Genomic DNA, 27315 nt, shown 5'->3' with positions numbered 1-27315 from the left:
ATTTGGACTTTGTTCTAAGTGCAGAAGGGGATCCAGCTCATGGCATTGGTAGAATCTGTGTCCACTCTGACCTCTGAGATAAGGTGAATTGGAAAGGGATAAGAAGGGGTCTGTGAGGGCCAGGCATGGTGGGTGGCTCAGCCTGTAATCCCTGCTCTTTGGGAGACCAAGGCAGGAGGATGGCTGGAGTCTAGGAGTTCAAGATCAGCCTGGGCAACATGGTGAAACCCCATCTCTACAAAAAATAACAAACATTTTGCTGGATGTGGTGGTGTACACCTGTAGTCCTAGCTACTTGGGAGGCTGAAGTGGGAGAATTGATTGAGCCTGGGAGGTGGAGGCTGCAGTGAGCCATGATCATGCCACTGTCCTCCAGCCTGGGTGACAGAGTGAGACCCTGTCTCAAAAAAAAAAAAAGGTCATTCCAGTACTATTTGAATATTTGAATATAAACATGTATATTTTTACTTTTATAATTGAAAAATAGTCAGCACTGGGGCTCATAAGGGGGACCCTTTGGGTTAATGTTCTGTTTCTTGATGGAGTGATGTTTAGGTTACATGGCTTTGTTTACTTGGTAGTAATTCATGGAGCTGTGTGCTTATAATTTGTATGCTTTTCTGTGATATGTTATACTAAACTTTAAAAGTTTATTTTAAATAGGCTTGCACGTTGGCTCACGTCTGTAATCCCAACACTTTTGGAGGCCAAGGCAGGAGGATTGCTTGAAACCAGGAGTTCAAGACCAGCCTGGGCAACATATTGAGTCCCTGTCTCCCCCCAACAATTTTTTAAAAAAAAAATTAGCTGGCCATGGTGGCACATACCTGTAATCCTAGCTACACGGGAGGCTGAGCTGGGAGGACTGCGTCCAGGAATTCAAGGCTGCAGTAAGACACGATGGTACCCATGTACCCCAGCCTGGTTGACAGAGTGAGACCCCATCTCTAAAAAAAGAAAAATAAATAAATGAATGCTTATAGTGAACAATGTAAAGGTATTGAGATTTGAGTTAAAAAAATTTCTCGCCGGGCGCGGTGGCTCAAGCCTGTAATCCCAGCACTTTGGGAGGCCGAGACGGGCGGATCACGAGGTCAGGAGATCGAGACCATCCTGGCTAACACGGTGAAACCCCGTCTCTACTAAAAAATACAAAAAAAAAAAAAACTAGCCGGGCGAGGTGGCGGGCGCCTATAGTCCCGGCTACTAGGGAGGCTGAGGCAGGAGAATGGCGTAAACCTGGGAGGCGGAGCTTGCAGTGAGCTGAGATCCGGCCACAGCACTCCAGCCTGAGTGACAGAGCGAGACTCCGTCTCAAAAAAAAAAAAAAAAAAAAAAAAAATTTCTCGGCTCGGTGTGGTGGTTCACACCTATAATCAGTTTGGGAGATTGAAGCGGGAGGATTGCTTGAGCCCAGGGGTTTGAGACCAGCCTGGGCAACATGGCAAAACCCTGTCTCTACTAAAAATACAAAAAATTATCTCTCATGGTGGTACGCGCCTATAGTTTCAGCTAGTAAGCAGGCTGAGGTGGGAGGATCACCTGAGCCTGGGAGATTGAGGCTGCAGTGAGCTGTAATCCTGCCGCTGCCTGGGTGACAGAGTGAGGCTCTGTCTCAAGAAAAAAAAAATCCTGCATGTAATCACATTACACAAAGACAAGCAACCACTACTAATGTTTCCCTCTATTCTGTTTTGTGCACTTTTTGTGTATAATTTTTATTTTTTCAAATTGTAAAAGTAATGTATGCTTTTTGTAGAAAACTTGTATTACATGCTTCTCACAATGAAATGATGTGATTGACAGAAAAATGCCAGTAGGCATAGTGTGAAAAGTTTCCTTAGGGCCAGGAGCAGTGGCTCACACCTGTAATCCCAGCACTTTGGGAGGCTGAGGCAAGCAGATCGATTGAGGTCAAGAGTTTGAGACCAGCCTGGCCAACATAGTGAAACCCCCTTTCTACCAAAAATATAAAAATTAGCTGGGTGGGGTGGCACACGCCTGTAACTCCAGCTACTTGGGAGGCTGAGGCACAAGAATTGCTTGAACCCAGGAGGCGAAGGTTGTGGTGAGCCAAGATCACACCACTGCACTCCAGCTTGGGTGACAGAGCAAGACTCCATCTCAAAAAAAAAAAAAAGTTTCTTTAAAGGCAAAGAATCGGCTGGGCGCGGTGGCTCAAGCCTGTAATCCCAGCACTTTGGGAGGTGGAGACGGGCGGATCACGAGGTCAGGAGATCCAGACCATCCTGGCAAACACGGTGAAACCCTGTCTCTACTAAAAAAAAATACAAAAAACTAGCCGGGTGAGGTGGTGGGCGCCTGTAGTCCCAGCTACTCGGGAGGCTGAGGCAGGAGAAGTGAGCTGAGATCCGGCCACTGCACTCCAGCCTGGGTGACAGAGCGAGACTCCGTCTCAAAAAAAAAAAAAAAAAAAAAAAAAAAGGCAAAGAATCCTGAAATGTATGAAGATTTTCACATTACAAAAAAGTTTAAGAGTTCTGATTGTGATAAAGATGGAGTAAACATAACTCCACCCTTTATGTCTGACAGAGAGCAACTGAAATCCCTGGACAGAATGCATGGATCAGTGGAGTAACCCCAGAAAGGTAAATGTTAGCACGCAAATTGGAGAAGGAAAGCAGAACTCCAAATACCAGTGAACTGGTAGTGAGTTTCCCATATTTTTTTTCCTCCATATAATATTTTCCAGCCTGGATTTAAAGTCAGCCCCAAACCTGGAAATATGTGCTGGATGTGCAGGAAAAGAGGTCTAACAGAAGCTGTCTTTCTAGTTTGAGGAGCAGGAAAGGGGATCATCGTGGGTCAGGAACGGGGATGGAGGGAGAAGTCTCATGTGTTGTTTGCTTTGTCTTTTCTCCTTTTCTCTTGCTCTGGCCCTCCATGTAATTCTGTAGCGGTGGAGACAGCAGTGACATTGGCAGATGGATAGGAGAGGAAGTCTTCTATTCATAGGGACTGTGGTCCCAGGAGCATGGAGGGAATGCTTGATTTTGTTGTTTCCTTTCTCTCATTGCTTTTCCTTGGAGGTAGTCACAGTTGTGGGAGGTACTCAGCAGGTCAGGGAAATTAAACCCCTGACTTTTAGCTAGAAGACCAGGAAAGGGGCCTTTGAGATCTGGAAAGTATTAGAAAGATTGTGTAGAGGAAGGAGCTCAACAAATTAAACTCATAAAGTTGCATATGAACTCCTGGGCTGTTCTTCAGAATTAACATATGTGCATCTGACCCTAAATAGCATACCAGAGGCTTTGAGGACCAAACTGTGGAGTAGATTACTGCTCAAGTAGTTCCACACTGGCCCAGTATGCTTGGGAAAAACCAAAATAATACTTCAGAGGCTTTTAAAACTGATCTCGGCCGGGCCCGGTGGCTCACGCCTGTAATCTCAGCACTTTGAGAGGCCAAGGCGGGTGAATCACGAGGTCAGGAGATCGAGACCATCCTGGCCAACATGGGGAAACCCCATCTCTACTAAAAATACAAAAAATTAGCCGGGCGTGGTGGCGGACACCTGTAGTCCCAGCTGCTCGGGAGGCTGAGGCAAGAGAATGGCATGAATCTGGGAGGTGGAGCTTGCAATGAGCCGAGATCGTGCCACTGCACTCCAGCCTGGGTGACAGAGCGAGACTCCGTCTCAAAAAAGAAAGAAAACTGATCTCATATTGGTACCACAGCCCACAGAAGGTGGGTAGGAACTTGTGGACTGGACCTAATTAGGTTGATTGCTGCAAAGGCAAATTCAGAATTTTTCGTGGGACTTAAACAAGAGCTAGAGTCACATAGCATAATAATCAAAATGTCCAGTAATTCAGAATTACTTCAGCTATGAAGAATCAGGAAAATCATGAGGGGGAAAGACAGCCAACCGATGGCAACCGCAACATGACACAGATCCAAAAAATTAAAAGCCAAAGTATAATTAAAATGTTAATTAAAACCTTGCTATAGCAAGTAAGGGTGAATACTCTTGAAATGAACAGAAAATTAGAAATTTATTTACTGCAAAATATGACAATCTAAATGAAAAATTAATTGGGTGGGCTCAATAGCAGAATGGAGAAGACAGAAGAGTCAGTGAACATGAAGGTAGAATAATAGAAATTATCCAGTCTGACTAACAGAGATTGAAATAAAATGAAAAAAACAAAACAAAAAAACAGAGCTTCAGGGACCCATAGGACAATAACAGAAGGTTTATGTTTTTGAAGTCTCAAAAAGGAGAAAGAGTGGTGCAGAAAAAATATTTGAAGAAATTATGGAAAGGAAGAAATAAATGTTTTTGTTCACAGATAACATGATAAGTCTTCGTAGAAATTCCCAAAGAATCTACACACACACAAAGACTCTGGCACTTAATAAGTGATTTCAGGACAGTTGCAGGATAAAAGATTAACATAAAAAAATCAGTGTACTAGCAATGAACATGTGAAAACCAAAATTGAAAACATAGTTGCTGAAAAAAGTGAAATAATAGGTATAAGTCTAACAAAACATGTACAGTCATGTATGCTGAAAACTACACAATGCTGATGAAAGAAGTCAAAGATCTAAATAAATGGAGAAATATACCATGTTCATGGATTGGAAGACTCAACATGCCAGTTCTTTGCAAATTTGATGAACAGGTTTAATGCAGTTTCTATCAAAATTCTATCAAGTTTTTTTTTTTTTTTTTTTTTTTTTTTGAGAGGGAATCTCCCTCTCGCCCAGGCTGGAGTGCAGTGGCGCGATCTCAGCTCACAGCAACCTCCGCCTCCTGGGTTCAAGCAATTCTCCTGCATCAGTCTCCAGAGTAGCTGGGATTACAGGCGTACGCCACCATGCCCGGCTATTTTGTATTTTTCGTAGAGACAGGGTTTCACTATGTTGGCCAGGCTGGTCTCGAACTCCTGACCTCAAGAGATCTGCCCGCCCTGGTCTCCCAAAGTGTGGGATTAAAGGCATGAGCTGCTGCACCTGGCCTTTTTTTCTTTTTTCTTTTTGTTTTTCTTTTTTTTTTTTTGAGTCAGAGTCACGCTCCATTGCCCAGGCTGGAGTGCAGTGATGCAATCTTTGGCTCACTGTGGCCTCCGCCTCCCAGGTTCAAGCAATTGTCCTGCCTCAGCCTCCCAGGTGGCTGGGATTACAAGCACTCACTATCACACCCAGCTAATTTTTGTCTTTTTAGTAGAGAAGAGGTTTCACCATGTTGGCTAGGCTGGTCTTGAACTTCTTTTTATTTTTATTTTTTTTATTTTTTGAGACAGAGTCTTGCTCTGTCACCCAGGCTGGAGTGCAGTGGCGCGATCTCGGCTCACTGCAAGCTCCGCCTCCTGGGTTTACGCCATTCTCCTGCCTCAGCCTCCCGAGTAGCTGGTACTACAGGCGCCCGCCACCTCACCCGGCTAGTTTTTTTGTATTTTTAGTAGAGACGGGGTTTCACCGTGTTAGGATGGTCTCGATCTCCTGACCTTGTGATCCGCCCGCCTCGGCCTCCCAAAGTGCTGGGATTACAGGCTTGGGCCACCGCGCCCGGCCTGGTCTTGAACTTCTGACCTTGTGATCCGCCAGCCTCTGCCTCACAAAGTTCTGGGAATATGGGCGTGAGCCACTGCGCCAGGCCTTTTTCTCTTTTTTTGAGATGGAGTCAGTCTGTCACCTAGGCTGGAGTGCAGTGGGGTGATCTTGGCTTGCTCAACCTCTGCTTTCTGGGTTCAAGCGGTTTTCAGCCTACCAAGTAGCTGGGATTACAAGTGTGTGCCATCACACCCAGCTAATTTTTTTCTGTTTTTAGTAGAGAGGGGTTTCACTATGTTAGCCAGGTCTCAAACTCCTGGCCTCAAGCGATCCACCCACCTCGGTCTCCCAAAGTGCTGGAATTACAGGCGTGAGCCACTGTTCCTGGCCCAGACAACTGCTTTTTGACAAAGATGCCAAGCAATTCAATGGAGGAAGGATAGTCTTTTCACCAAATGGTGCTGGAACAATTGGCTATCTTTAGACCAAAGGGGAACAAAAGGAATTTATATCTCACACCTCATCTAAAAATTAACTCAAATGGATCACAGATTTTTATTTTTATTTTTTGAGACAGTCTTGCTCTGTAGCCCAGGCTAGAGTGCAGTGGTGTGGCCATAGCTCATTGTAGCCTCAAACTCTTGGTCTAAAGTGAACTTCCTACTTCAGCCTCCCAAGTAGCTAGGACTACAGGCGTGTGCCACCCTGCCCTGCTAGTTATTAATTTTTTTTTTTTTTTTTGTAAAGACAAGGTCTCACAGTGTCCAGGCTGGTCTCAAACTCCTGGTTTCAAGTGATTTCCCACCTCAGCCTCCCAAAGTGTTGGGATTACAGGCATGAGTCACTGCATCCAGCTGGATTACAGACTTAAACAAATGTGAAACTACACATTTTTAGAAGAAGATATTGAGGAAAATTACCTTATGACCAAGCATTTCCACTCCTAAGAATGAATATACTCAAAAGAAAACAAAAAGAAAAAAAATACAAAAAACCCCAACTGAACAACAACAACAGAAAAGTAAAAATAAGAATTGGGGGTGGCTGGGCACGGTGGCTCACGCCTATAATCCCAACACTTTCGGAGGCCAAGGAGGGCAGATCATGAGGTCAGTAGTTCAATATAGTAAAACCCCGTCTCTACTAAAAATAAAAAATTAGCCGGGTATGGTGGTGGGTGCCTGTAGTCCCAGCTACTTGGGAGGCTAAGGCAGGAGAATCACTTGAACCCAGGAGGTGGAGGTTACAGTAAGCCGAGACTGTGCCACTGCACTCCAGCCTGGGAGACAGAGCGGGACTCTGTCTCAGACAAAACAAAACAAAACAAAAAGGTTGGCCAGGTGCAGTGGTTCATGCCTGTAGCCCCAGCGCTTTGGGAGCCTGAGGCGGTCAGATCACGAGATCAAAAGATTGAAATCATCCTGGTCAAGATGGTGAAACCCCGTCTCTACTAAGAATGCAGAAATTAGCTGGGTGTGGTGGCACACATCTGTAATCCCAGCTACTCAGGAGGCTGAGACAGGTGAATTGCTTGAACCCAGGAAACGGAGGTTGCAGTAAGCCGAGATCGCACCACTGCACTTCAGCCTGGCGGCAGAGCAAGACTCTGTCTAAAAAAGAAAAAAAAATTGAGACAGGGTCCGGTGGCTCATGCCTGTAATCCCAGCACTTTGGGAGGCCAGGCTGGCAAATCATCTAAGGTCAGGAGTTCTAGACCAGCCTGGCCAACATGGTGAAACCCCATCTCTACTAAAAATACAAAAATTAGCCTAGCATAGTGGTTTGCACCTGTGCTCCCTGCTACAAGGGAGGCTGAGGCACGAATCGTTTGAACCACTGGAAGGCGGAGGCTACAGTGAGCCGAGATCGCACTACTGCACTCCAGCCTGGGCAACAGAGCAAGATTTTGTTTCAAAAAAAAAGTTCGAGTTCGAGACCAAGTAAACAAGAATAATTTGACCCGGTGTGGTGGCTCATGCCTGTAATCCCAGCAATTTGGGAGGCCGAGGCATGTGGATCACCTGGTCAGGAGTTCGAGAGCAGCCTGGCCGACATGATGAAATCCCATTTCTACTAAAAATACAAAAAATTAGACGGGCGTAGTAGCGGGCACCTGTAATCCCAGCTACTTAGGAAGCTGAGGCAAGAGAATCGCTTGAACCCAGGAGGTGGAGGTTGCATTGAGCTGAGATCGCGCCACTGCACTCCAGCCTGGGCAACAAGAGCGAAACTTTATCTCAAAAAAAAAAAAAACGAAAAAGAAAACAGGTGTTCAAACAAATACAGGAATGTTAGAATGTTCATCACAGCACTATTCACAATAGGCAAAACATAGAAACTGCCCAAATGTTTATCAACTGATGAATGGATAAACAAAATGTGGCATGCTCATTTGATGAAATATTCAGCCATAAAAAGTAATGAAGTGGCTGGACTCAGTGCCTCACGCCTATAATCCCGGCATTTTGGGAGGCCGAGGCTGTGGATCACTTGAGGTCAGGAGTTTGAGACCAGCCTGGCCAACATGGTGAGCCTGGTCTCTACCAAAAATACAAAAATTAGCCAGGCGTGGTGGCGGCCGCCTGTAGTCCCAGCTGCTCGGGAGTCTGAGTCAGGAGAATAGCTTAAACCCAGGAGATAGAGATTTCAGTGAGCCAAGATTGTGCCACTACACTCCAGCCTGGGCAACCCCATCTCAAAAAAAAAAAAAGTAGTGGAAGTACTGGCTGGGCATGGTGGTTCATGCCTATAATCCCAGCACTTTGAGAGGCTGAGGCAGCTGGATCATTTGAGCCCAGCCTGGAAAACATAATGAGAACCTGTCTTTACAAAAAAATACAAAAATTTGCAGGGCGTGATGACGCACACCTATAATCCCAGCTACTTGGAAGACTAGGTGGGAGAATCACTTGAACCTGGGAGGCAGAGGTTGCAGTGAGCCAAGACGGTACCACTGCACTCCAGCCTGGTCGATAGAATGAGACTCCATGTCAAAATAATAGAAGGTTCTTGAACTGGAAACTTGCATGTGCACTTAAGGCTTCTGCTTTCGGAAAGGTAGAATGAGCAATAGGCATTCCTTTTGGCTTTTGAGTTGGCTGTGGTGTGACTCCTTTTACTTCTTGTTTCTGATCTTGACAGTTATGAGGAGTCATCTTTGAGTCTGGGTTTTCATCAGTGAGTACCATCAAGCCAAGACACGTGTCTGGGCAAGTTCCCTGTAGCACAAGAAAACAGCAACATGGAACAAGAGAAGTAGGTTTAAACTTGGATTCCATGGGAGGACTCAGTAGGGAAGATAATTCTAGATCCCTGGGCCTCCTGGAGTTTTCTATTCTGATTTTATTGGTTTAATGTTATTTGTTTGAAATCACCAGAAATTAACTTTGGCTAACACAAGCAAAAAGATAATTTATTGGAAGGATATAGAATAGCTTACAAAATGGAAAGAAAAGTTGATGAGCCAGTCCTCGGAAAGGATGGGAGCCAGAACAGCCTGGGGATCTTGGGAGCAGGAACCTCTGTGGGATGAATAAACATCATGAATATCCAAGTTCCTGTTTCTTTGTGTTCAGAAGTCAAAGTCCAGGGAGCGAGGCCCAATTGGTGTAGCTTGGGTCAGCACGGGGCACCTTGACTCATAGTTAATCCAGGCTAAATCCTGTGGAGTGAGGTGGTTCCCCTGAGCCACACCAGGCTGCTGTTACTCGTAGAAGGGGACAGCTACTGGGCAGGCAGAACAGGAGGTGCTCTCTACCTTTATGTTCCCAGGAACGACTGTAGGACCAAGAGCAGAGAGTTCTACCAGAGTGAATTTTGCTTGGTGACCATTATGTCAGAGACCTAAGCTTTTTGGTGTTTTTATATTGAGGCATGACCTCACTGGACATTCTTCATGAGTGAATCACTATTTGTCCAACAGTGTGTTTTGGGGAGGCCATCCCTATGTAAAGGTTTTTCCCAAGGACTTCTCTCAGTGGGGTTGGTGCATAGAGAAGGGTGGGGAAGAATGCCTGTTTGACAGAGAGCAGCTGAAGGTGACGTCTGTTACACAGGCATGGTTTCCTGTGCCACACATGAGAAAAATGCCCTTTGTGGGGTGGCCTTTTAGCATTGCCTAATATAGGAGGGAGGGAGTTGGGTCGGTGGGGGGGGAGAGGGAGAGAGAGAGAGAGTGTGTGTGTGTGTGAGTGTGTGTGTGTATTTTGGAATTGATGTCACTAGAACTTACATACAGGCATTCTGAAACCATTCCCCAGCCACATAACTATCGCCTCCCTCCAGCAGCCCTAGTGTGCAGAGCCAAGTACTCTTTGTTAACTGGCTTTTCTCCCTTCTGACCAGGTACCTGCACATGTTGTTCTTTGTCAGTGCCGTCAAGTGTGTGCCAGGGTGATCCATGGTCACTTTCCGGGATGGCAGCAAGGTGACTTCGGCTGAGGATGACCCTGACTGAAAGGCTGCGTGAGAAGATATCTCGGGCCTTCTACAACCATGGGCTCCTCTGTGCATCGTATCCCATCCCCATCATCCTCTTCACGGGGTTCTGCATCTTAGCCTGCTGGTATGTTTTTGGGTTGCCTTGGATATGGTGGACCAGTGTCGTAGGACAGTAGGTTTTCTTTTTTTTTTTTTTTTTGAGACGGAGTCTCGCTCTGTCGCCCAGGCTGAAGTGCAGTGGCCGGATCTCAGCTCACTGCAAGCTCCGCCTCCCGGGTTCACGCCATTCTCCTGCCTCAGCCTCCCGAGTAGCTGGGACTACAGGCGCCCGCCACCTCGCCCGGCTAGTTTTTTTTTGTATTTTTAGTAGAGACGGGGTTTCACCGTATTAGCCAGGATGGTCTCGATCTCCTGACCTCGTGATCCACCCGTCTCGGCCTCCCAAAGTGCTGGGATTACAGGCTTGAGCCACCGCGCCCGGCCAAGGACAGTAGGTTTTCTAACCCTAACCACTATGGCGCTCTTGGCCTCTGTATGCTTTTTACACAGTGGGAGCTTGGGCTCCTTCTAACTGTGAGTGGAGAACTCTAGTCCTGGCATGGTTAGCTAATATAATAAAATAGTTCCGGCTGGCCCTGACCTACTGATTCACCAGATTTATTCACATCACTGGTACTCTATCTCAAAATAATGTTTAGATACTTCTAAGACACAGATAATTGAAAGATATGATATTTCAATTTTATTTCTCAGTAGTAGTGGTTTCCTGTTAGTACCGGGTTAAGTGCAGGAGCCTTCTTTGTGTGTTGCAAGGCAAAGTCCATTAGAACAGTACCTTGGGCAGCCTGTGGCAGGCTAACCTCAGAGACTTGCTTCTTTGCTCTCTAGTCATTTTTTTGTGTTCACATGGAGCTTGCTTCAGACCTCTTGTTGATTCTTGTGGCCAGCTGCACTTGCCAAGGACAGGATGTGAGAGCTGTAGCTGCCCTTGTTCCTGTCTGTCTTTCTCAAGGCCTCATAGAAGCCTGAAGGCTATGGCTGACAATGACGTTGTAAAGGAGGAGTTTGATATAAGATGGTATCTGATGACCCTTTTAGCTCTGAAACGCTGACAGTCGTGAAAAGAGCCCATCTTATTATTTTCTCTGGAAAGAATTCTGTTTTTCAGATTCATTGTCTTTCTAACATTTATAGATGTTTTCAGTGCTATGCTGAAGGGAGGATGAGAAGTCAGGAGAGAACTCTCTGTTCAGTTCAGTTGCTAATGATCTCAAGCTCTTCCCTGATTATCAGTAAGAAAGATGAATATTGGCCAGGTGCAGTGCTCATGCCTGTAATTCCAACACTGGGAGGCTGAGGCGAGAGAATCATTTGAGGCCAGGAGTTCAGGACCATCCTGGGCAATATAGTAAGACCCACCCTGTCTGTACAAAAAAAAAGAAAGAAAGATGAACATCACAGAGAGTTTCTTGCTGGGTGCTGTGTTGATGCTTCAGGTATAACATTAGGAAGTGGTGCAGTTATGTTTCCATTTAACAAAAGGGGATAGGGACTTAGAGATTTGCCTGGTCCACATAAAAATTAGGGAAACTGGGGTTCAAATTCAAATCCAAGCCATAGGGACTCTGGTGCTTGCACCTGTGTTACTGTCACCTGGTCTCACTCTGGCTCAGTATGTTTGTATTGGTGTTTAAACTGCTAAATTGTGTTGTACAAGATAAAATACTTATAGCTGTGTCCCATAAGTGATGAATTTGGAGTGCTCTGAGAACTCAGCTCTTGGGGTTTTTTTTTTTCTCTAAGTTAATTGACCTCTTTCTCTTTTCTTCTTTAAAAAAAATTTTTTTTGAGACATGGTCCCACTCTGTCACCCAGGCTGGAATGTAGTAGCACAATCACAGCTCACCTCAGCCTCAACCTCCTAGGCTCAAGCGATTCTCCCACCTCAGCCTCCTAAGAAGCCACGACCACAGGCGTGCGCCATCACACTTGGCTGTTTTTCATTTTTTGTAGAGATGGGGTCTCATTATGTTGCCCTCCTTTGGTTTCACTCTCTGATGGTACTATGGTTTCCTCTTTTGTAGTCACCCTGTTTTTCTTTTAAGAGGAAAGACCTGGCTGGGTGTGGTGGCTCACGGCTGTAATCCCAGCACTTTGGTAGGCCAAAGTGGGTGGATCACGAGGTCAGGAGATCGAGATCATCCTGGCCAACATGGTGAATCCCGTCTCTACTAAAAATACAAAAATTAGCTGGGTGTGGTGGCATACACCTGTAATCCCCGCCACTCGGAAGGCGTAGGCAGGAGAATCGCTTGAACCCAGGAGGCGGAGATTGCAGTGAGCTGAGATCACTCCACTGCAGTCTAGCCTGGCAAAAGAGTGAGACTCCATGTCCAAAAGAAAAAAAAAGAAGGAGGAAAGACCCTTCTGTATTATCCCATTCTTTTTCTTTTTTTCTTCTTTGAGACAGGGTCTTGCTTCCGTTGCTCAGGCTGGAGTGCAGTGGCTAATTGCAATCTCGACTTCATGAGCTCAAGTGATTCGCCTACCTCAGCCCTCTGAGTAGCTGGGACTATAGGCGTGCACCACTAATTTTTTGTATTTTTAATGGAGCTGGGGTTTTGCCATGTTGCCCAGGCTGGTCTCAAACTCCTGAGCTCCAGTGATCCACTCGCCTCGGCTTCCCAAAGTGTTGGGATTACAGGCGTGAGCCACCACACCCAGTCTTGTACTGTCTCATTCTTAGTGCTGTGTACTTATTTTCTCAAACCAGTATCTTTGTCATGTGATCTTAAAAGTTTTTTTTATTTTTTTTCTTAAAACCTGATTGACTTGAGAACATTTTTCCAAGGCTGGGTGAAGTCTCTCAACCTCCAAAGACTAATAAAAGGTTGTATAAGAGAATCCATAGATTCTGGGACTTGGCCAGAAAACCAGAGATTATGGACCCAGGGACACAAGCTTCACCATTGTCTTCAACCTCAGAAGCTTTTGTGTCCAGAGCAGCAGAGCAGTGCCCCCTTCTTCCAGAGCCTGGGATTGCCTACAGAAAACAAAGTATGGATATAGACTGCTTCTAAGTAGTTTTGCTCGACATTCGGTTTCCATACAGAAAATAAAGTATGGATATAGACTTCTTCTAGTAGTTTTGTTCGACATTCAGTTTCCATTTAATTGCTTAACCTTTTATTGTTCCTGGGATGAAAGGCTTGTACAGCCAAACCCAAAGGACTGCTGCACTTAATTTCCCTATTCAGATCTAACAGCCACCTGAGCTGCAGAAATACTTTTTGCACACCACTGGCTCACCACCACTGAGTCACCCCAGGGAAAGTACAGAGCAGCACTAGAGGGGGTGGTGGTCAATGACAGCTTGGGAATGTGTCGGTCTCCATCAGGCAGAAGAATCCGGAAGTGAGAGAGGGCATCTGTATATGAGGAGTCAGGCTCACCCCAAACAGCACTGAGGATGTGTGACTTTCTTCTCTGAGCTGCCGTTGAGGCTGCAGGTTTCAGTGACTGAGAGCCAAGGATACTACTTCAAATGAACCCGGTGCTGAGCCTTGCAGGTGAGCTAGAGTTAGCTGTTCTTCCTGCCTGGCCCCTGGGTGCAGTGACTGTTCTTTCCTCTGGGAATATCTGATGAAATGTGTAGCAAGTAGGCGTTATGGCAAGAGGTGTCTGTTTGTAACTCTTGGAGGTTAGACCACTGGGCCCAAGATATGTCCCAGCAGCAGCCCAGCAAGACAGAGGGTGCTGTTACTCTGGACCTGCCCTGGTAAGCGGTGGGTGCACCATGGGGTAAAGAAGAGCACCCAGGGCCGGGCGTGGTGGCTCACACCTGTAATCCCAGCACTTTGGGAGGCCGAGGCGGGTGGATCACGAGGTCAGGAGATTGAGACTATCCTGATCAACAAGGTGAAACCCCGTCTCTACTAAAAATACAAAAATTAGCCGGGCGTAGTGGCGGGCGCCTGTAGTCCCAGTTACTCAGGAGACTGAGGCAGAAGAATGGTGCGAACCCAGGAGGCGGAGCTTGCAGTGAGCCGAGATTGCGCCATTGTGCTCCAGCCTGGGCGACAGAGGGAGACTCCGTCTCAAAAAAAAAAAAAAAAAAAAGGAAGAGCACCCATATGCCATGTTAGTTGGACTGCCCTACGTGCAGGTCAGAGAGTGATGTGAGTCATTGAGTCATTTGATTCAACAAGCTGCTGCTCATGGTGAGAGAAGGTGGATTTTAATTTGGAGAGGAAATTGGAATCACATTGTGTTATTTTTGTTTCGAGACGGGGTCTCACTCTGTTGCCCAGGCTGGTGCAATTTCGGCTCACTGCAACCTCTGCCTCCCAGGTTCAAGTGATTCTCTTGCCTCAGCCTCCCGAGTAGCTGGGATTACAGGTGTGAGCCACCACGTCTGGCTATTTTTTGTATTTTTTGTAGAGATGGGGTTTCACCATGTTGACCAGACTGGTATCAAACTCCTGACCTCAAGTAACCTGCCCACTTCAGCCTCCCAAAGTGCTGGGATTATAGGCATGAGCCACCTTGCTCAGCCTAGTCATGCATTTTTGACTTAGATATTTTCAGTTGGCCGGGCGCGGTGGCTCAAGCCTGTAATCCCAGCACTTTGGGAGGCCGAGATGGGCAGATCACGAGGTCAGGAGATCGAGACCATCCTGGCTAACACGGTGAAACCCCGTCTCTACCAAAAAAATACAAAAAACTAGCCGGGCGCGGTGGCGGGCGCCTGTAGTCCCAGCTACTCCGGAGGCTGAGGCAGGAGAATGGCATGAACCCGGGAGGCGGAGCTTGCAGTGAGCTGAGATCCGGCCACTGCACTCCAGCCTGGGCGGCAAAGCGAGACTCCGTCTCAAAAAAAAAAAAAAAGGTATTTTCAGTTTACAACAGTGTTATCAGGACATAACCCCATCATAAGTTAAGGCATATCTGTACATGTCAAGTGCTTAGAATAGTGCCTGGCACATATTACATATCATGTAAGAGTATTTCATTGTTATTATTCACTGTCTTCCTAGTCTTCTACCTTCACAGCCAGAAAGCACAAGCAGACTCCAAAACATGTATAGTCTAAATATAGAACAAAAACTGACCATACTCTGTGATTACTATGCAAATGCTGTAGCCACAGCCTACATTTTTTTTGAGACAGGGTCTCTCTCTGTTGCCCAGGCTAGAGTGCACTGGCATGGCACGATCTCAGCTCACTGCAGCCTCCACCTTCCGGGTTCAAGTGATTCTCCTGCCTCAGCCGCCCGAGTAGCTAGGATTACAGGTGTGTGCCACTGCATCTGGCCAATTTTTGTATTTTTAATAAAGACGGGCTTTCACCATGTTGGCCAGGCTGGTCTTGAACTCCTGACCTCATGTGACCCACCCACCTTGGCCTCCCAAAGTGCTGGGATTTCAGGCGTGAGCCACCGTGCCTGGCCTAAATTAATTTTTTTTAAGTGGAAGCAAGTTTATTAGAAAAGTAAAGGAATAAAGAATGGCTACTTCATAGGCAGAGCAGCCCTAAATGAATTCTGATCACATTCTCTTGCAGTTGTTTCTCTCTTCCTACTTAGAGCATCTTGGAGGCAGACCGTAGTGTTATCTTTTATATCCCCAGTGCCCAGCATATAATACATACTTAATACATGGTTTTTGAGTGTAGGTAAAGATGGAAAAGCCAGAGAAAAGTAAAAATTGATTTTCATGAAGGTAAGGAGATTGTGTAATTAACATAATAAATGTATTTAAATTATTTAAAACATGGTATTGTCAAAAGACTTGAAGAGGCGTTTCACAAAAGAGGCTATATCCAAGTGGCCAGTAGTAAACTACAGCATGTGCATAGTAATCACAGAGTATGGCCAGTTTTTGTTCTATATTTAGACTATACCTGTTTTGGAGTATAGTCTGAAATAATTTTTTAAATTGTTTCTTATCAGGAAAATGTACATTAAAACCATGCTGAGATACCACTGTCTCTTCCTCTAAATGGTTAACATTAATTGGACTGACAATATCAAGAGGTGACAAGGATTTGAAGAAACTGAAACTCCTATTACACTGGTGATAGTGGGAACATAAATTTGTACAACTGCTATGGAAAACCGTTTGGTGTCATCTACTAAGCTAAACATGCATATAACTCCATACCCAGCCATTTCATCCTAGGAATATACCCAACAGAAATAAGTGCTTATGGGACTACCAAAACCCAATAAAGGATAATAGTTTTAGTCTTTTTTCTTTCTTTTTTTTTTTTTTTGAGACGGAGTCTCGCTCTGTTGCCCAGGCTGGAGTGCAGTAGCGCGATCTCGGCTCACTGAACACTCCACTTCCCGGGTTCACGCCATTCTCCTGCCTCAGCCTCCTGAGTAGCTGGGACTACAGGCGCCCGCCACCTCGCCCGGCTAATTTTTTGCATTTTTAGTAGAGACGGGGTTTCACTGTGTTAGCCAGGATGGTCTCGATCTCCTGACCTCGTGATCCGCCTGCCTCGGCCTCCCAAAGTGCTGGGATTACAGGCGTGAGCCACTGCACCCGGCCATATTTTTTTTTTTTTTTGTAGGGATGGGGTTTCACCATGTTGCCCAGGCTGGTCTCAAACTCCTGGGCTCAAGAAATCCTTCTGCCTTGGCCTCCCAAAGTGCTGGGATTACAGGCATGAGCCACCCGGCCTGGCCAACTTTATTCTTTTTTTTTTTGAGATGGAGTTTTGCTCTTGTTGCCCAGGCTAGAGTACAATCGTGCCATCTCAGCTCACCACAACCTCCGCCTCCCGGGTTCAAGCGATTCTCCTGCCTCAGCCTCCTGAGTAGCTGGGATTACAGGCATGCGCCACCACACCGGGCTAATTTTGTATTTTTAGTAGAGACAGGGTTTCTCCCTGTTGGTCAGGCTGGTCTCAAACTCCCAATCTCAGGTGATCCACCCGCCTCGGCCTCCCAAAGTGCTGGTATTACAGGTGTGAGCCACTGCGCCTGGCCCAACTTTACTCTTAATAGCTCAAACCAGAAACAGCCAAATGTTCCTCAACCAGTGGAATAGACAAATGCACTATACTTTATTCATTAGTGGAACAGTATGTATCCAAAAAGGAATGATCTGCTGTATGCACCAGTGTGGAGGAATCTAGCAGATAGAATTTGAGTGAAAGCAGTCAGTCACAAAAGAGTATATAAGTAGAATGGATGATTTCATTTATATGACATTCAAAAATAGGTAAAACTAATTTATGGTGATAGAGATTCTAATAGTTACCTTTGGTGGTTGGGGCGGTGTGCTGTTGACTGGGAGTGGGAACAAGGCTGCCTTCTGAGACTCCGGAAATGTTCTGTAGCTTGATCTAGATGGTAGTTACACAGATACACACATGTAAAAACTTACTGCACTTTATACTTAAGATCTGTACATTGTACTATATAGAAGTTATTTTTAAATTTTAAGAAAGTGAGATGTGAAACAAAATGTACATCTATTTGCCAACTTTTTCTTTTTTCTTTTTTTTCACTTGAGATGGGGTCTCACCGTGTTACGTAGGCTAGAGTGTAGTGGCATGACCTCAGCTCACTGCAGCCTCCACCTCCCAGGGTCAAATGATCGTCCTGCCTCAGCCAGTAGCTGGGACCACAGGTGCACACCACCACGCCCCACTAATTTTTTGTGTTTTTGGTAGAGATGGGATTTCACTGTGTTGCTCAGTCTGATCTCAAACTCCTGAGCTCCAATGATCCGCCTACTTGGCCTCTCCCAGAGTGTTGGGATGACAGGCTTGAGCCATTGCACCCGGCTCGTTTGCCAACTTTTTGATGCAAGGTCAGGGCTTTTCCTTTGCATATATTGGGTCCATTAACTTACTTTCCTCATGATCCTAGTATAAACCACATCCTTAGTAAATTACACAGAATTTTCATGGTCTGTCCCTTCAAGTGGAACAGTTGCTTAGCTATCCGAATTGGAATCCTGGATTTTTAAAGGTACCCCCAATTTTGTTTTTTATTGTTCCCTTATGTCTGATTTGGCAAGGTGATTTTTTTGTTTGTGTTTAGCATCTTGCCTTTATTAAGTCTCTGAAAACTTTTTTCTTTCAGAGACAGGGGTCTTATGTTGCCCAGGCTGGAGTGCAGTGGTGTAATCATGGCTCACAGCAGCCTCTACCGCTAGGCTTAAACAGTCCTCCCCCCTCAGCCTCCTGAGTAGCTGGGACCACAGGCTCATACTGCCATGTCTGGCTAATTTTTTTTATTTTCTGTAGAGAGGAGGTCTCACTATGTTGTCTAGGCTGGTCTCAAACTTCTGGGCTCAAGCAACCCTCCAGCCTGGGCCTCCCAAAGTGCTGCGGTTACAGGCATAACCCACTGCGCCCAGCCTGAAAAGATATATATAGTGTTATATATTATAACATGGTGGTGTTAATGTTGGTGTTTCCTTTCAGTAAAAGTTACTCATTAAATGTATAAACTAGCCAGGCATGGTTGCTCACGCCTGTAATCGCAGCACTTTGGGAGGCTGAGGTGGGTGGATCACCTGAGGTCAGGAGTTCAAGACCAGCCTGGCCAACATGACGAAACCCCGTCTCCACTGAAAATACAAAAATTAGCTGGGTGTGGTGACGGGCACCTATCTATCTATTTGTGTGTGTGTATGTGTGTGTGTGTGTGTATATATGTTTATATATATTAATGTTATATATAATGTTATAACTAAGTATACTTATACATACTTAGCTTATACAGCCTGAAAACATTTAACAGAACAGTCTGTTTTACCAGTTGGGCTTCTCTGTAAGGTTTATGTGACTAAAATAAGTTTGAAAAATTCACTGGGCGCAGTGGCTCAAGCCTGTAATCCCAGCACTTTGGGAGGCTGAGACGGGCGGATCACAAGGTCAGGAGATTGAGACCATCCTTGCTAACATGGTGAAACCCCGTCTCTACTAAAAAATACAAAAACCTAGCCGGGCGAGGTGGCGGACGCCTGTAGTCCCAGCTACTCGGGAGGCTGAGGCAGGAGAATGGCGTAAACCCGGGAGGCGGAGCTTGCAGTGAGCTGAGATCCGGCCACTGCACTGCAGCCTGGGTAACGGAGCAAGACTCCGTCTCAAAAAAAAAAAAAAAAAAAAAGAAAGAAAAATTCTAATCTAGATGACTTCTGAGTTTTGGCTTTGCAATTTTGTGATTCTAATATTTTGCACATTTGTACAGTCCTAACAGAATTTAGTTATTAACTCCAGTGGCTCCTGTGTCACTGCTGAGAGAGGACTGCCTCTCATAGTGTCTAACCTTTTCTCCTTTTTGTTCATCCCAGCTACCCACTGCTGAAACTCCCCTTGCCAGGAACAGGACCTGTGGAATTCACCACCCCTGTAAAGGATTACTCGCCCCCGCCTGTGGACTCTGACCGCAAACAAGGAGAGCCTACGGAGCAGCCTGAGTGGGTGGGTACTCGGCATGTTCCTGAGGCCAGCACAGAGCATTGGGTGGAGATTGGCTGAGGCAGGGATCTGCCAGTGAGATTGAGGTTGGTTAGCTTCTGATTTGTGAATTCATGTACTTTAACAGCTTTATCAGTGTACCATATAGATACTTAGTTTATACATTTTTTTTTTTTTTGAGATGGAGTTTTGCTCCAGGCTGTAGTGCAGTGGCATAATCTTGGCTCACTGCAATCTCCACCTCCAGGGTTCAAGTAATTCTACTGCCTCAGCCGCCCGAGTAGCTGGAATTACAGGCACCCGCCACCATGCCCAGCTAATTTTTGTAATTTTAGTAGAGACGGGGTTTCATCTTGTTGGCCAGGCTGGTCTTGAACTCCTGACCTCAGGTGATTACACCCATCTCAGCCTCCCAAAGTACTACGATTACAGGTGTGAGCCACTGCGCCTGGCTAGTTTATACATTTATTGAGTAACTTTTTTTGAAAGGAAACACCAAATGATGCCAAAGCATAACTATTATAGTAAAACTGAGATCTGTGTTTGTTCTAGCTGTGGCCAGCCGGGTCTGGGTTCATACCCTGAGTTGCTCACACATGCTGCATGGGTGTGCGGCAGTATCCTGGCAGACACACAGGCTGTCTCCTTCTTGTCCCTGGGCAGTCAGAACAATTGCACATCCCTGAGAGTGGTCTGACATAGACTTCCAGTGCTGTCTAGTATTTGTATCGTGCACCTAATTTTTTCAGATCTGTCAGGTCCTGTTTTATCCTCACAATCCAAAAAGTACAGATTCTAAATCTCTTTTCCAGGTAAGGAAGCTGGGGCTCAGAATGATTAAGTGCCTCAGTTACTTACTTATTTTTTTAATTTAAAAATTTTTTTATTTTAGTCTTGCTCTGTTGCCCAGGCTGGAGTGCAGTAGTGTGATCTCAGCTCACTGCAACCTCTGCCTCCTGGGTTCAAGTGATTCTCCTGCCTCAGCCTCCCGAATAGCTGGGACTATAGGTGTGCGCCACCACGCCCAACTAATTTTGTATTTTTATTAGAGATGGGGTTTCACCATGTTGGCCAGGCTGGTCTCGAATTCCTGCCCTCAGGTGGTCTGCCCGCCTTAGCCTCCCAAAGTGCTGAGATTACAGGCATGAGCCACTGCGCCCGGCCAGTTATTTAGTTTGGAACTCTAGGTCTCCTGACCCCAGCCCTCTGTTCCTTCTGGACTGTACTGTTTTCAGTTGACTGTCTCTGGGCCGAGCACTGATATAAATGAGAAAAAAGGTCTTCAGTTGAGGGACTCAGTCAAGGGACCTAACTCACCATCACACCGCACTCATTATTTAGAGCTCATTGAAGCTTGACTAGCTCATCTCTGTACCTTTTGCCTGTCAGGTATGGACAAAGTGCCCTTTCTTCCTGTGGTGTTCTGTGGTCCCCGGATTGGTGCTGTACTTGCTGAATCTGTTGTTGAGGAAAACCGAAGCTCAGTGAACAGAGCTCCCCTCCCGCTTCTCTCTGACAGTCATAGCATATTCCCATTTCCTTTTTGGTTAACGTAGTAGTCAGGTAACTTGTTATGAACTTGACTCTGTGGCTGAAATAGAGGCATATCTAGTAAGATCGGTCTGTGGCACAACTATACATGGTATCAGTGTGGAGTGCACAACCCTGGCTTCATGGGGCTCTGCCTATGAAGGTCAAAGGGTGCATGGTCTGATGCTGGCTGAAACCAGTTTTGTGGTGAAACCAGTTTTGTGGCTTTATGGCCCTGGTTGGCCATTGGCTCACTGGCTCATTATGGGACCTTCTTGGTTAAACCTTTTACCTTCATTAACCATTTTATTTTTATTGTTTTGAGATGGAGTCTCACTCTGTTGCCCAGGGTGGAGTGCAGTGGTGTGATCTCAGCTCACTGGAACCTCTGTCTCCTGGGTTGAAAGCGATTCTCCCGCCTCAGCCTCCCGAGTACCTGGGACTACAGGCATATTGCCACCACACCTGGCTAATTTTTGTGTTTTTAGTAGGGACGGGGTTTCACCGTGTTGGCCAGGCTGGTCTCAAACTCATGACCTCAGGTGATCCACCTGCCTCAGCCTCCCAAAGTGCTGGGATTACAGGCATGAGCCATTGTGTTCAGCCTTCATTAACCTTTTAATTCAATTTTAGCACATAAGGGAGTATTTGTGTTTCCTGACTAGAAGAGTTCATTTGGCCCATTGGTGTGGAGTAGATGTTTAATGATGAGGTTGTAAGGGGTGTGTAGTGTTTGTGAGCTCTTTGAATGATGAGATGATGACAGAAAGTGTTGGTGCAGAGTAACAGGAGGGCTCTGGAATCAGGAGGATTGTCCATTTTCTCTCTCTCTGATTGGAGCCCTTATCCCCTGCAGGAATGAAAAGGAGACTTGGGCCCAGTGCAGTCACTTGGTGTCACACAGCTCAGTGGTCAGTTATCTCACCTCCATTGACTGTCCTTGATAAAGATACAGGCCAGCGATACTGAAGTGGGTGGTAAGGACTGTTTTAGTTATGAAGAACAGAAAATTCAACCCAAATCAGAGTAAGTGAAAGGGAGTTTTTGGTTCATATAACTCAGCCAGGTGCAGGGCTGACTTAAGTACAATATAGTTTGAGCCTCAAAAGGAATCCATCTCTTGACTTTGTCCTCTCTGGGTCAGCTTCACTCTTGGTCTTCCCAACAGTGGCCCTAGCAGATTCAGCCCTATGTTTTTGCCTCATTCAATCCAATGGAAGATGAAAGGGAGCCCAGTTGGCTATGAATAAGGTTACCTGCCTGTCCCCTTCCCAAGCCCTATGGCTAAAGGCAGGTATTTCATTGTTGTCGTCAGCACCTCGCTGGGAATGAGAGAGGATGGTTTCCAAAGGGACAACAGGGCTGGGTGCAGTGTTGCATACCTGTAATCCCAGTGCTGAGGTAGGAGGATCACTTGAGCCCAGCATTTCAAGGCTGCAGTGAGCCATGATCATACCATTGCAGTCTAGCTGGGGCAACAGAGTGAGACCTTGTCTCTAAAAAAATTTTTAAAAATAAAAAATAAAAGGGAAAATAGGAGACTTGGGCAGTAGACAGCACATTGCAGGCATCTGCTGCCTATACCAAGGAGCCAAAACTTCCCTCCCTGCTCTGCTCATTGCTCAGTTCAGCACTCGTTCGTTGCATGTGTGTGGTGTGGAATGATGTGGGGACAGATAGAGGCTTACTGCCCTTGAGGAGATCCTATACTGTTTGGGAAGAGAAGACAAATATTTTTCAAAGTTTGAAATGAATATAGTGTATGTCAAAGAGACATAGGGGGGCAAATTGAAAGAGCTCCCAGTGGTCAGTGCTAGAGCAATTTTTTTTCTTTTTCTTTTTCTTTTTTTTTTTTGAGACAGAGTCTTGCTCTGTCACCCAGGCTGGAGTGCAGTGGCGCGATCTCAGCTCACTGGAACCTCCGCTTCCCGGGTTCAAGTGATTCCCCTGCCTCAGCCTCCCGAGTAGCTGGAACTACAGGTACACGCCACCACGCCCGGCTAATTTTTTGTGTTTTAGTAGAGACAGGGTTTCACCATGTTGGCCAGGATGGTCTCCATCACCTGACCCTGTGATCCGTCCGCCTCAGCCTCCCAAAGTGCTGGGATTACATGCGTGAGCCACCGTGCCTGGCCTAAAGCAATTTTTGCAACAAAATAAACCAGTATTGAATTATAACCCAAAATATAAAATAATTCTTTGTGAGTCCCTCCTGAGTCCATATGCTTGAATAAATATAAATAAATGAATGGATGACAATAGACAAATTTCCTGGGCAAAATAATTCTAAGTAATGTATCCTAAAGTGTGGACTATGCCTGATGACTTTCTTTCAAAGAGGACAGTGTGATTGTGAGAAAAAGTAACTTTACAGTGGAGAAGCCTGATAGACACCTCCTACAGTAAGTGATTGGGGTTAAAGCAGCAGTGATAAATCACAATGATTGATTGTGCCCTTGGTATGTGAGGAGGAGGACATTTTACTGCTGATCTTCTCCCCCAAACCCATAGCCCCAGTCCAATCATGAGTAAAACATCAGACAAATCCTAGTTGAGGGACACCCTACAAAATGCCTGACCAGTACCCCTCGAGCTGTCAATATCATCAAAAGCAAGAGAAGTCTGAGAAACTGTCACAAGCTACAAGAAGCCTCAGGAGACACTACAGCTAAACGTAATGTGGTTTCCTGGATGGGATCCTGGAAAAGAAAAAGGACATTAGGCAAAAACCTGAGAAAATCTGAATATACTTTGGACTTTGGTTAAGAATTTCACTGTGGACTTTGGTTTTCAGAATGAGGACTACAGAGATGAAATGTCCTTCTTTTTATATACCTTGGCCTTCTAAATTATTGAAAAATTCCCATACATTAAGGTTCAGTCTTTGTGCTGTAAAGTTCTTGGTGTATTCAGTTGTTTGGATTTTTTTAAAAGCCATATTCTAATATAGAGAAATCTCATTGTGATTGTGATGTGAATTTTCATTTCCCAGATGACTAATGACCTTAGTCCCTTTTTCAAGTGCTTATTGTATTTGCCTGTCTTCCTTTGTGATGTGTGTGTTCAGATGTCCCCATTTTGAGTTGTTTGACTTCTTTTTGTTGAATTGTGGATTTCTCTCTCTGTTGGAGATGGCTCTCTTTTTATGTAGCCCTCCTCCTCCCCTTTTGCTAGGTGCTTCTCCACAATGAGATTGATGGCTGCACCCTACAGTTAAACCTTTATGTGTCCTCCAGAAAGGACTCCAGTCAGTTCTGCCATGTCTTTGTGCTCAGAGTTAGGCTTACCCTGTGTCGTCACTGTGACCATTGGCCTCTGTGGCCACTCTTGGGGAAGGGCGGTTCTCTCTGGGCAGAGGGATGTTTTTACCAGAGGAAGAGAGGAACAAAGCAGAAACAGTAGAGACTACGTTTTCCAGCTTTGTGACCTTGGGCAAGTTACTATCACCTTGTACCTTAGTTTCTACATCCATAAAATGGGATAATTATACCTACATTATACACTGTAATTCATATGATTAAGCGAAAGAATGCAAGGGTTTAGCACAGTGCCTGGCCCGTCGCTTGCATTCAGCAGTGTTTGTGGCTGTCGCCATTGCCATCGTTGTCATTGATCAAGTCTGGCTGGTCAAACAGAGGGGAGAATGAAGATTCGTGTGCTTGGACTGCCCTGTGGTGTGCACCAGGAGTGCCCTCCTTAGGCTTTATCCCTCAGCTCCGTGAAGCTCCAGGAAGCCTTCCCCAGCTCTTGCATTGTGTCCTCTGCTTCTTCTCTGTGTTCTACATGACGACCCCGTTGGAGTCATGTTTCCTTCAAGTTTATATACTCCAGTGTTTTACACAGAGTAGATGCTCAAGAAAGGTTTCTTGTTGAGTAAAGAAACAGCGTGGCTTATTTAGGAGACAGTGAGTCTGCAGTTTTTCTTGGAGCATGGTAGGTGGAACCAACTTGAATCTCCTGGCCTGTGAAGTTTAAACTTTTAATTCCGTAGGCATTGGGAAGCCATTCCCTTAGAGGCAATGACTCGATGAAAGTGGTGATAAGGAGACCCATCGTATTGAATTTGGAGAAACTTGTAGACTGAGATGATTGTGCATGGGACACCAACTCCAGTTTTCATAGTTTTAGGGGATAATAGAAATGATATAACGAATACATTTTCAGATACTTTGCTAGATCTAGATGGTTCCCAGGAGTTGTTTTGTTTGGTCCTCACGGTGCTCTAGTGAGGTCTGAGGTTTTATTCTCATTTCCCTCAGTAAGGGACAAGGCTTGGAGAGTATAGAGACCATCATCCAAGGGACACAGCCAGGGAGTGGTGGCACTGGGATTGGAACTCAGGCAGGTCTCCTGAGCCTGCTCTTCCCACCATAGCCCTTGCCCACCAGGGTTGGAGGGCAAGGATCAGGAGGTCTTTTCTGTAGGAAGAGCTGAGTGGCAGGAGTCCTCCACATCCTGTTCTGAGGGAGCCCACGGGTGCACCAGTGTGAAGGTAAAATACCTGGAGCTCTAGGTTGCTCTATCTAAATAGAAAGGAAGGATTCTGTTTTTCAAAAACCTGAGGTCTCCAGCATTGCCTGGGTCCCCAAGACTGGCTCATTGTGAAAACTTGAGCCTCACACCAAGACCAGCTGGCAGGTCCACAGCGGTGGCTGGACTTGTTGCATGCCAGACTTCTACGGCCAACATTGCAGTGTTTATGGTGGCTGTGTGAGCGTGGACACAGGGTTTCCAGGAAGCTCTGGGTGGGAGCCTCATGCTCTGAACTATGGTGGCTGGAGACTCCAGGGCCCCCAGAACCTCAGCTCCTCTCCCACGCTGCTTGTGCTAGGCCTTTCCTTCTGCATGTTGTTCTCCATGAGACTCACATTCTTCAGAGCTACCCAGCTCTGAGTTTCAGTCCTGGCTCTGTTGCCTATCAACTGTGTGACCTCGGACACTTCATTTTATCTCTCTGAGCCATGGTTTTCTTATCTGGGTCCTTTAGCTCAGGGTCTCTCACAAGACTACAATAGAACCGTCAGCCAAGGCTGCTGCCATCTCAAAGGTCAACTCGGGGAGGACCCCCATCCAAGCCCACTTAAAGGTAGGCTCCTTACAGGCTGTTGGGCTGAGGATCTCAGTTCCTCACTGTGCGTTGGCTGAAGGCCTCTCTCAATTCCTTGCCACATAGGCCTTCCCTGAGCAGCTCGCAGTGTGGTGGCTGGTTTCATCAGAGTGGTGGCTCCCAAAAGAACGGGGCCAGGGTGGGAGAAGGAGTCATAGTCTTTTGTAACCTAATTGGAAGAGTGATTTCTTATTGCTGTGGCTGTATTTGTTTGTCAGAGGCAGATCATTAGGTCCAGCCCACTCTTAAGGGGATGGGATTACACAAGGGCATGAGCACCAGGAGGTGTGGACTGCTGGGGACTGTGTTAGAAGGCTGCCTGCCACAGCCTCTCACTGTTAAGAGTCTTTTGCCTAGGGGCATCTGGACCCCACTGGCCCGTACTTCCTCCATCACCCACTCAAGATACCAGTGTTTCTATGTCCATTTCTCTCTTGAATATTAAGTGGAGACTGTGGGAGCTCAGCACAGTGAGTGTGGGCCGTGCCCACCTCTTCCTTACCAGGTTAGTGCTCCTTCCCTGCTCAGGCCTGTGTGAGCTTCTGGTCACAGCCTGTGGTGGCCAGCTCCATCCAGGTGCCTCTGTACCTCCCAGCAGCTTTTAGTGGCTGAGTGTGGTACAGAAGACAAAGTGGACGAGGCCTTTTGTCCCCAGAGCCCTCACTAAGGCACAGCCACATCAAGTTCACAAGGCTCAGACGGTTGCCTCTGGTTCCTTTGTGCCCAGGGTCCCAGGAGGCATTAACTTGCTCTGCTTGCTCAGCATCTTGGCCCTTGCCTATGCTGTAACCTGGAGTACTGCGTCGGTGAGTGGCCCTGTGACCTCCCCTTCATCCACACACATGCCCCTTGGAGATCCTGACTGCAGCCCAGGCGTGGGGACAGCCCCTCATCCCTCAGCTGGGCTGGGCCCTGCCCCCTTCAGTCCATAGCTCGCAGTACACCACTGTCTAGGACCGTCTTTCCTTGTCTCCAGTTGTCCCCACCTCCAGGGGAGTCTTTCCAGAGCACTGCTTTCATCAGGTTGCCCTTCACCTCAGAGACACTGGGCTTCACTTTGTCAATTGATTAAAATTCTGACAGCTTAGTCACGCTTCAGTCTAAGCCTGCTTGTCATCTTTCTCATAATTTCTGTTATCCCCTGACAGGTTTCCTTGGTGCCTTCTGTGCTCTCAACATCCCTTGCAACTCACATTCCCTCCTGCCCCTCTCCTACCTGTTCTTTTCTAACTTTATGGCTCCATTTAGCTTCTCCTGGGCCGTAATCTTGCCATGG

The 27315-nt window shown here is 46.3% G+C and overlaps 1 protein-coding gene across 34 annotated transcripts in view; it reads left to right on the top strand.

The window, feature by feature from the left end:
* Positions 1-27315, top strand: part of SCAP (SREBF chaperone) — a 69247-nt gene that overhangs the window by 25320 nt on the left and 16612 nt on the right. For 10 of the 34 annotated variants that reach the window (XR_013413849.1, XM_077992466.1, XM_077992455.1 and 7 more), the window contains exons 2-3: positions 9865-10084; positions 19276-19405. Coding sequence is in view for 22 of the 34 variants with exons in the window: in XM_077992455.1 (XP_077848581.1) it covers positions 9963-10084; positions 19276-19405 (252 nt within the window). In the remaining 12 variants the exon portion in view is untranslated. Of the gene's footprint in view, positions 1-2553; positions 2610-8661; positions 8776-9225; positions 9558-9864; positions 10085-13358; positions 13530-19275; positions 19406-27315 lie in introns of those variants that run through there. The other 24 variants (XR_013413850.1, XM_077992446.1, XM_077992437.1 and 21 more) reach the window with 8 other exon arrangements.

This window comes from Macaca mulatta, chromosome 2 (genome assembly GCF_049350105.2).
Source record: "Macaca mulatta isolate MMU2019108-1 chromosome 2, T2T-MMU8v2.0, whole genome shotgun sequence".
NCBI classification, from domain to species: domain Eukaryota; kingdom Metazoa; phylum Chordata; class Mammalia; order Primates; family Cercopithecidae; genus Macaca; species Macaca mulatta.
This window is presented reverse-complemented; position numbering and strand designations above follow the sequence as displayed.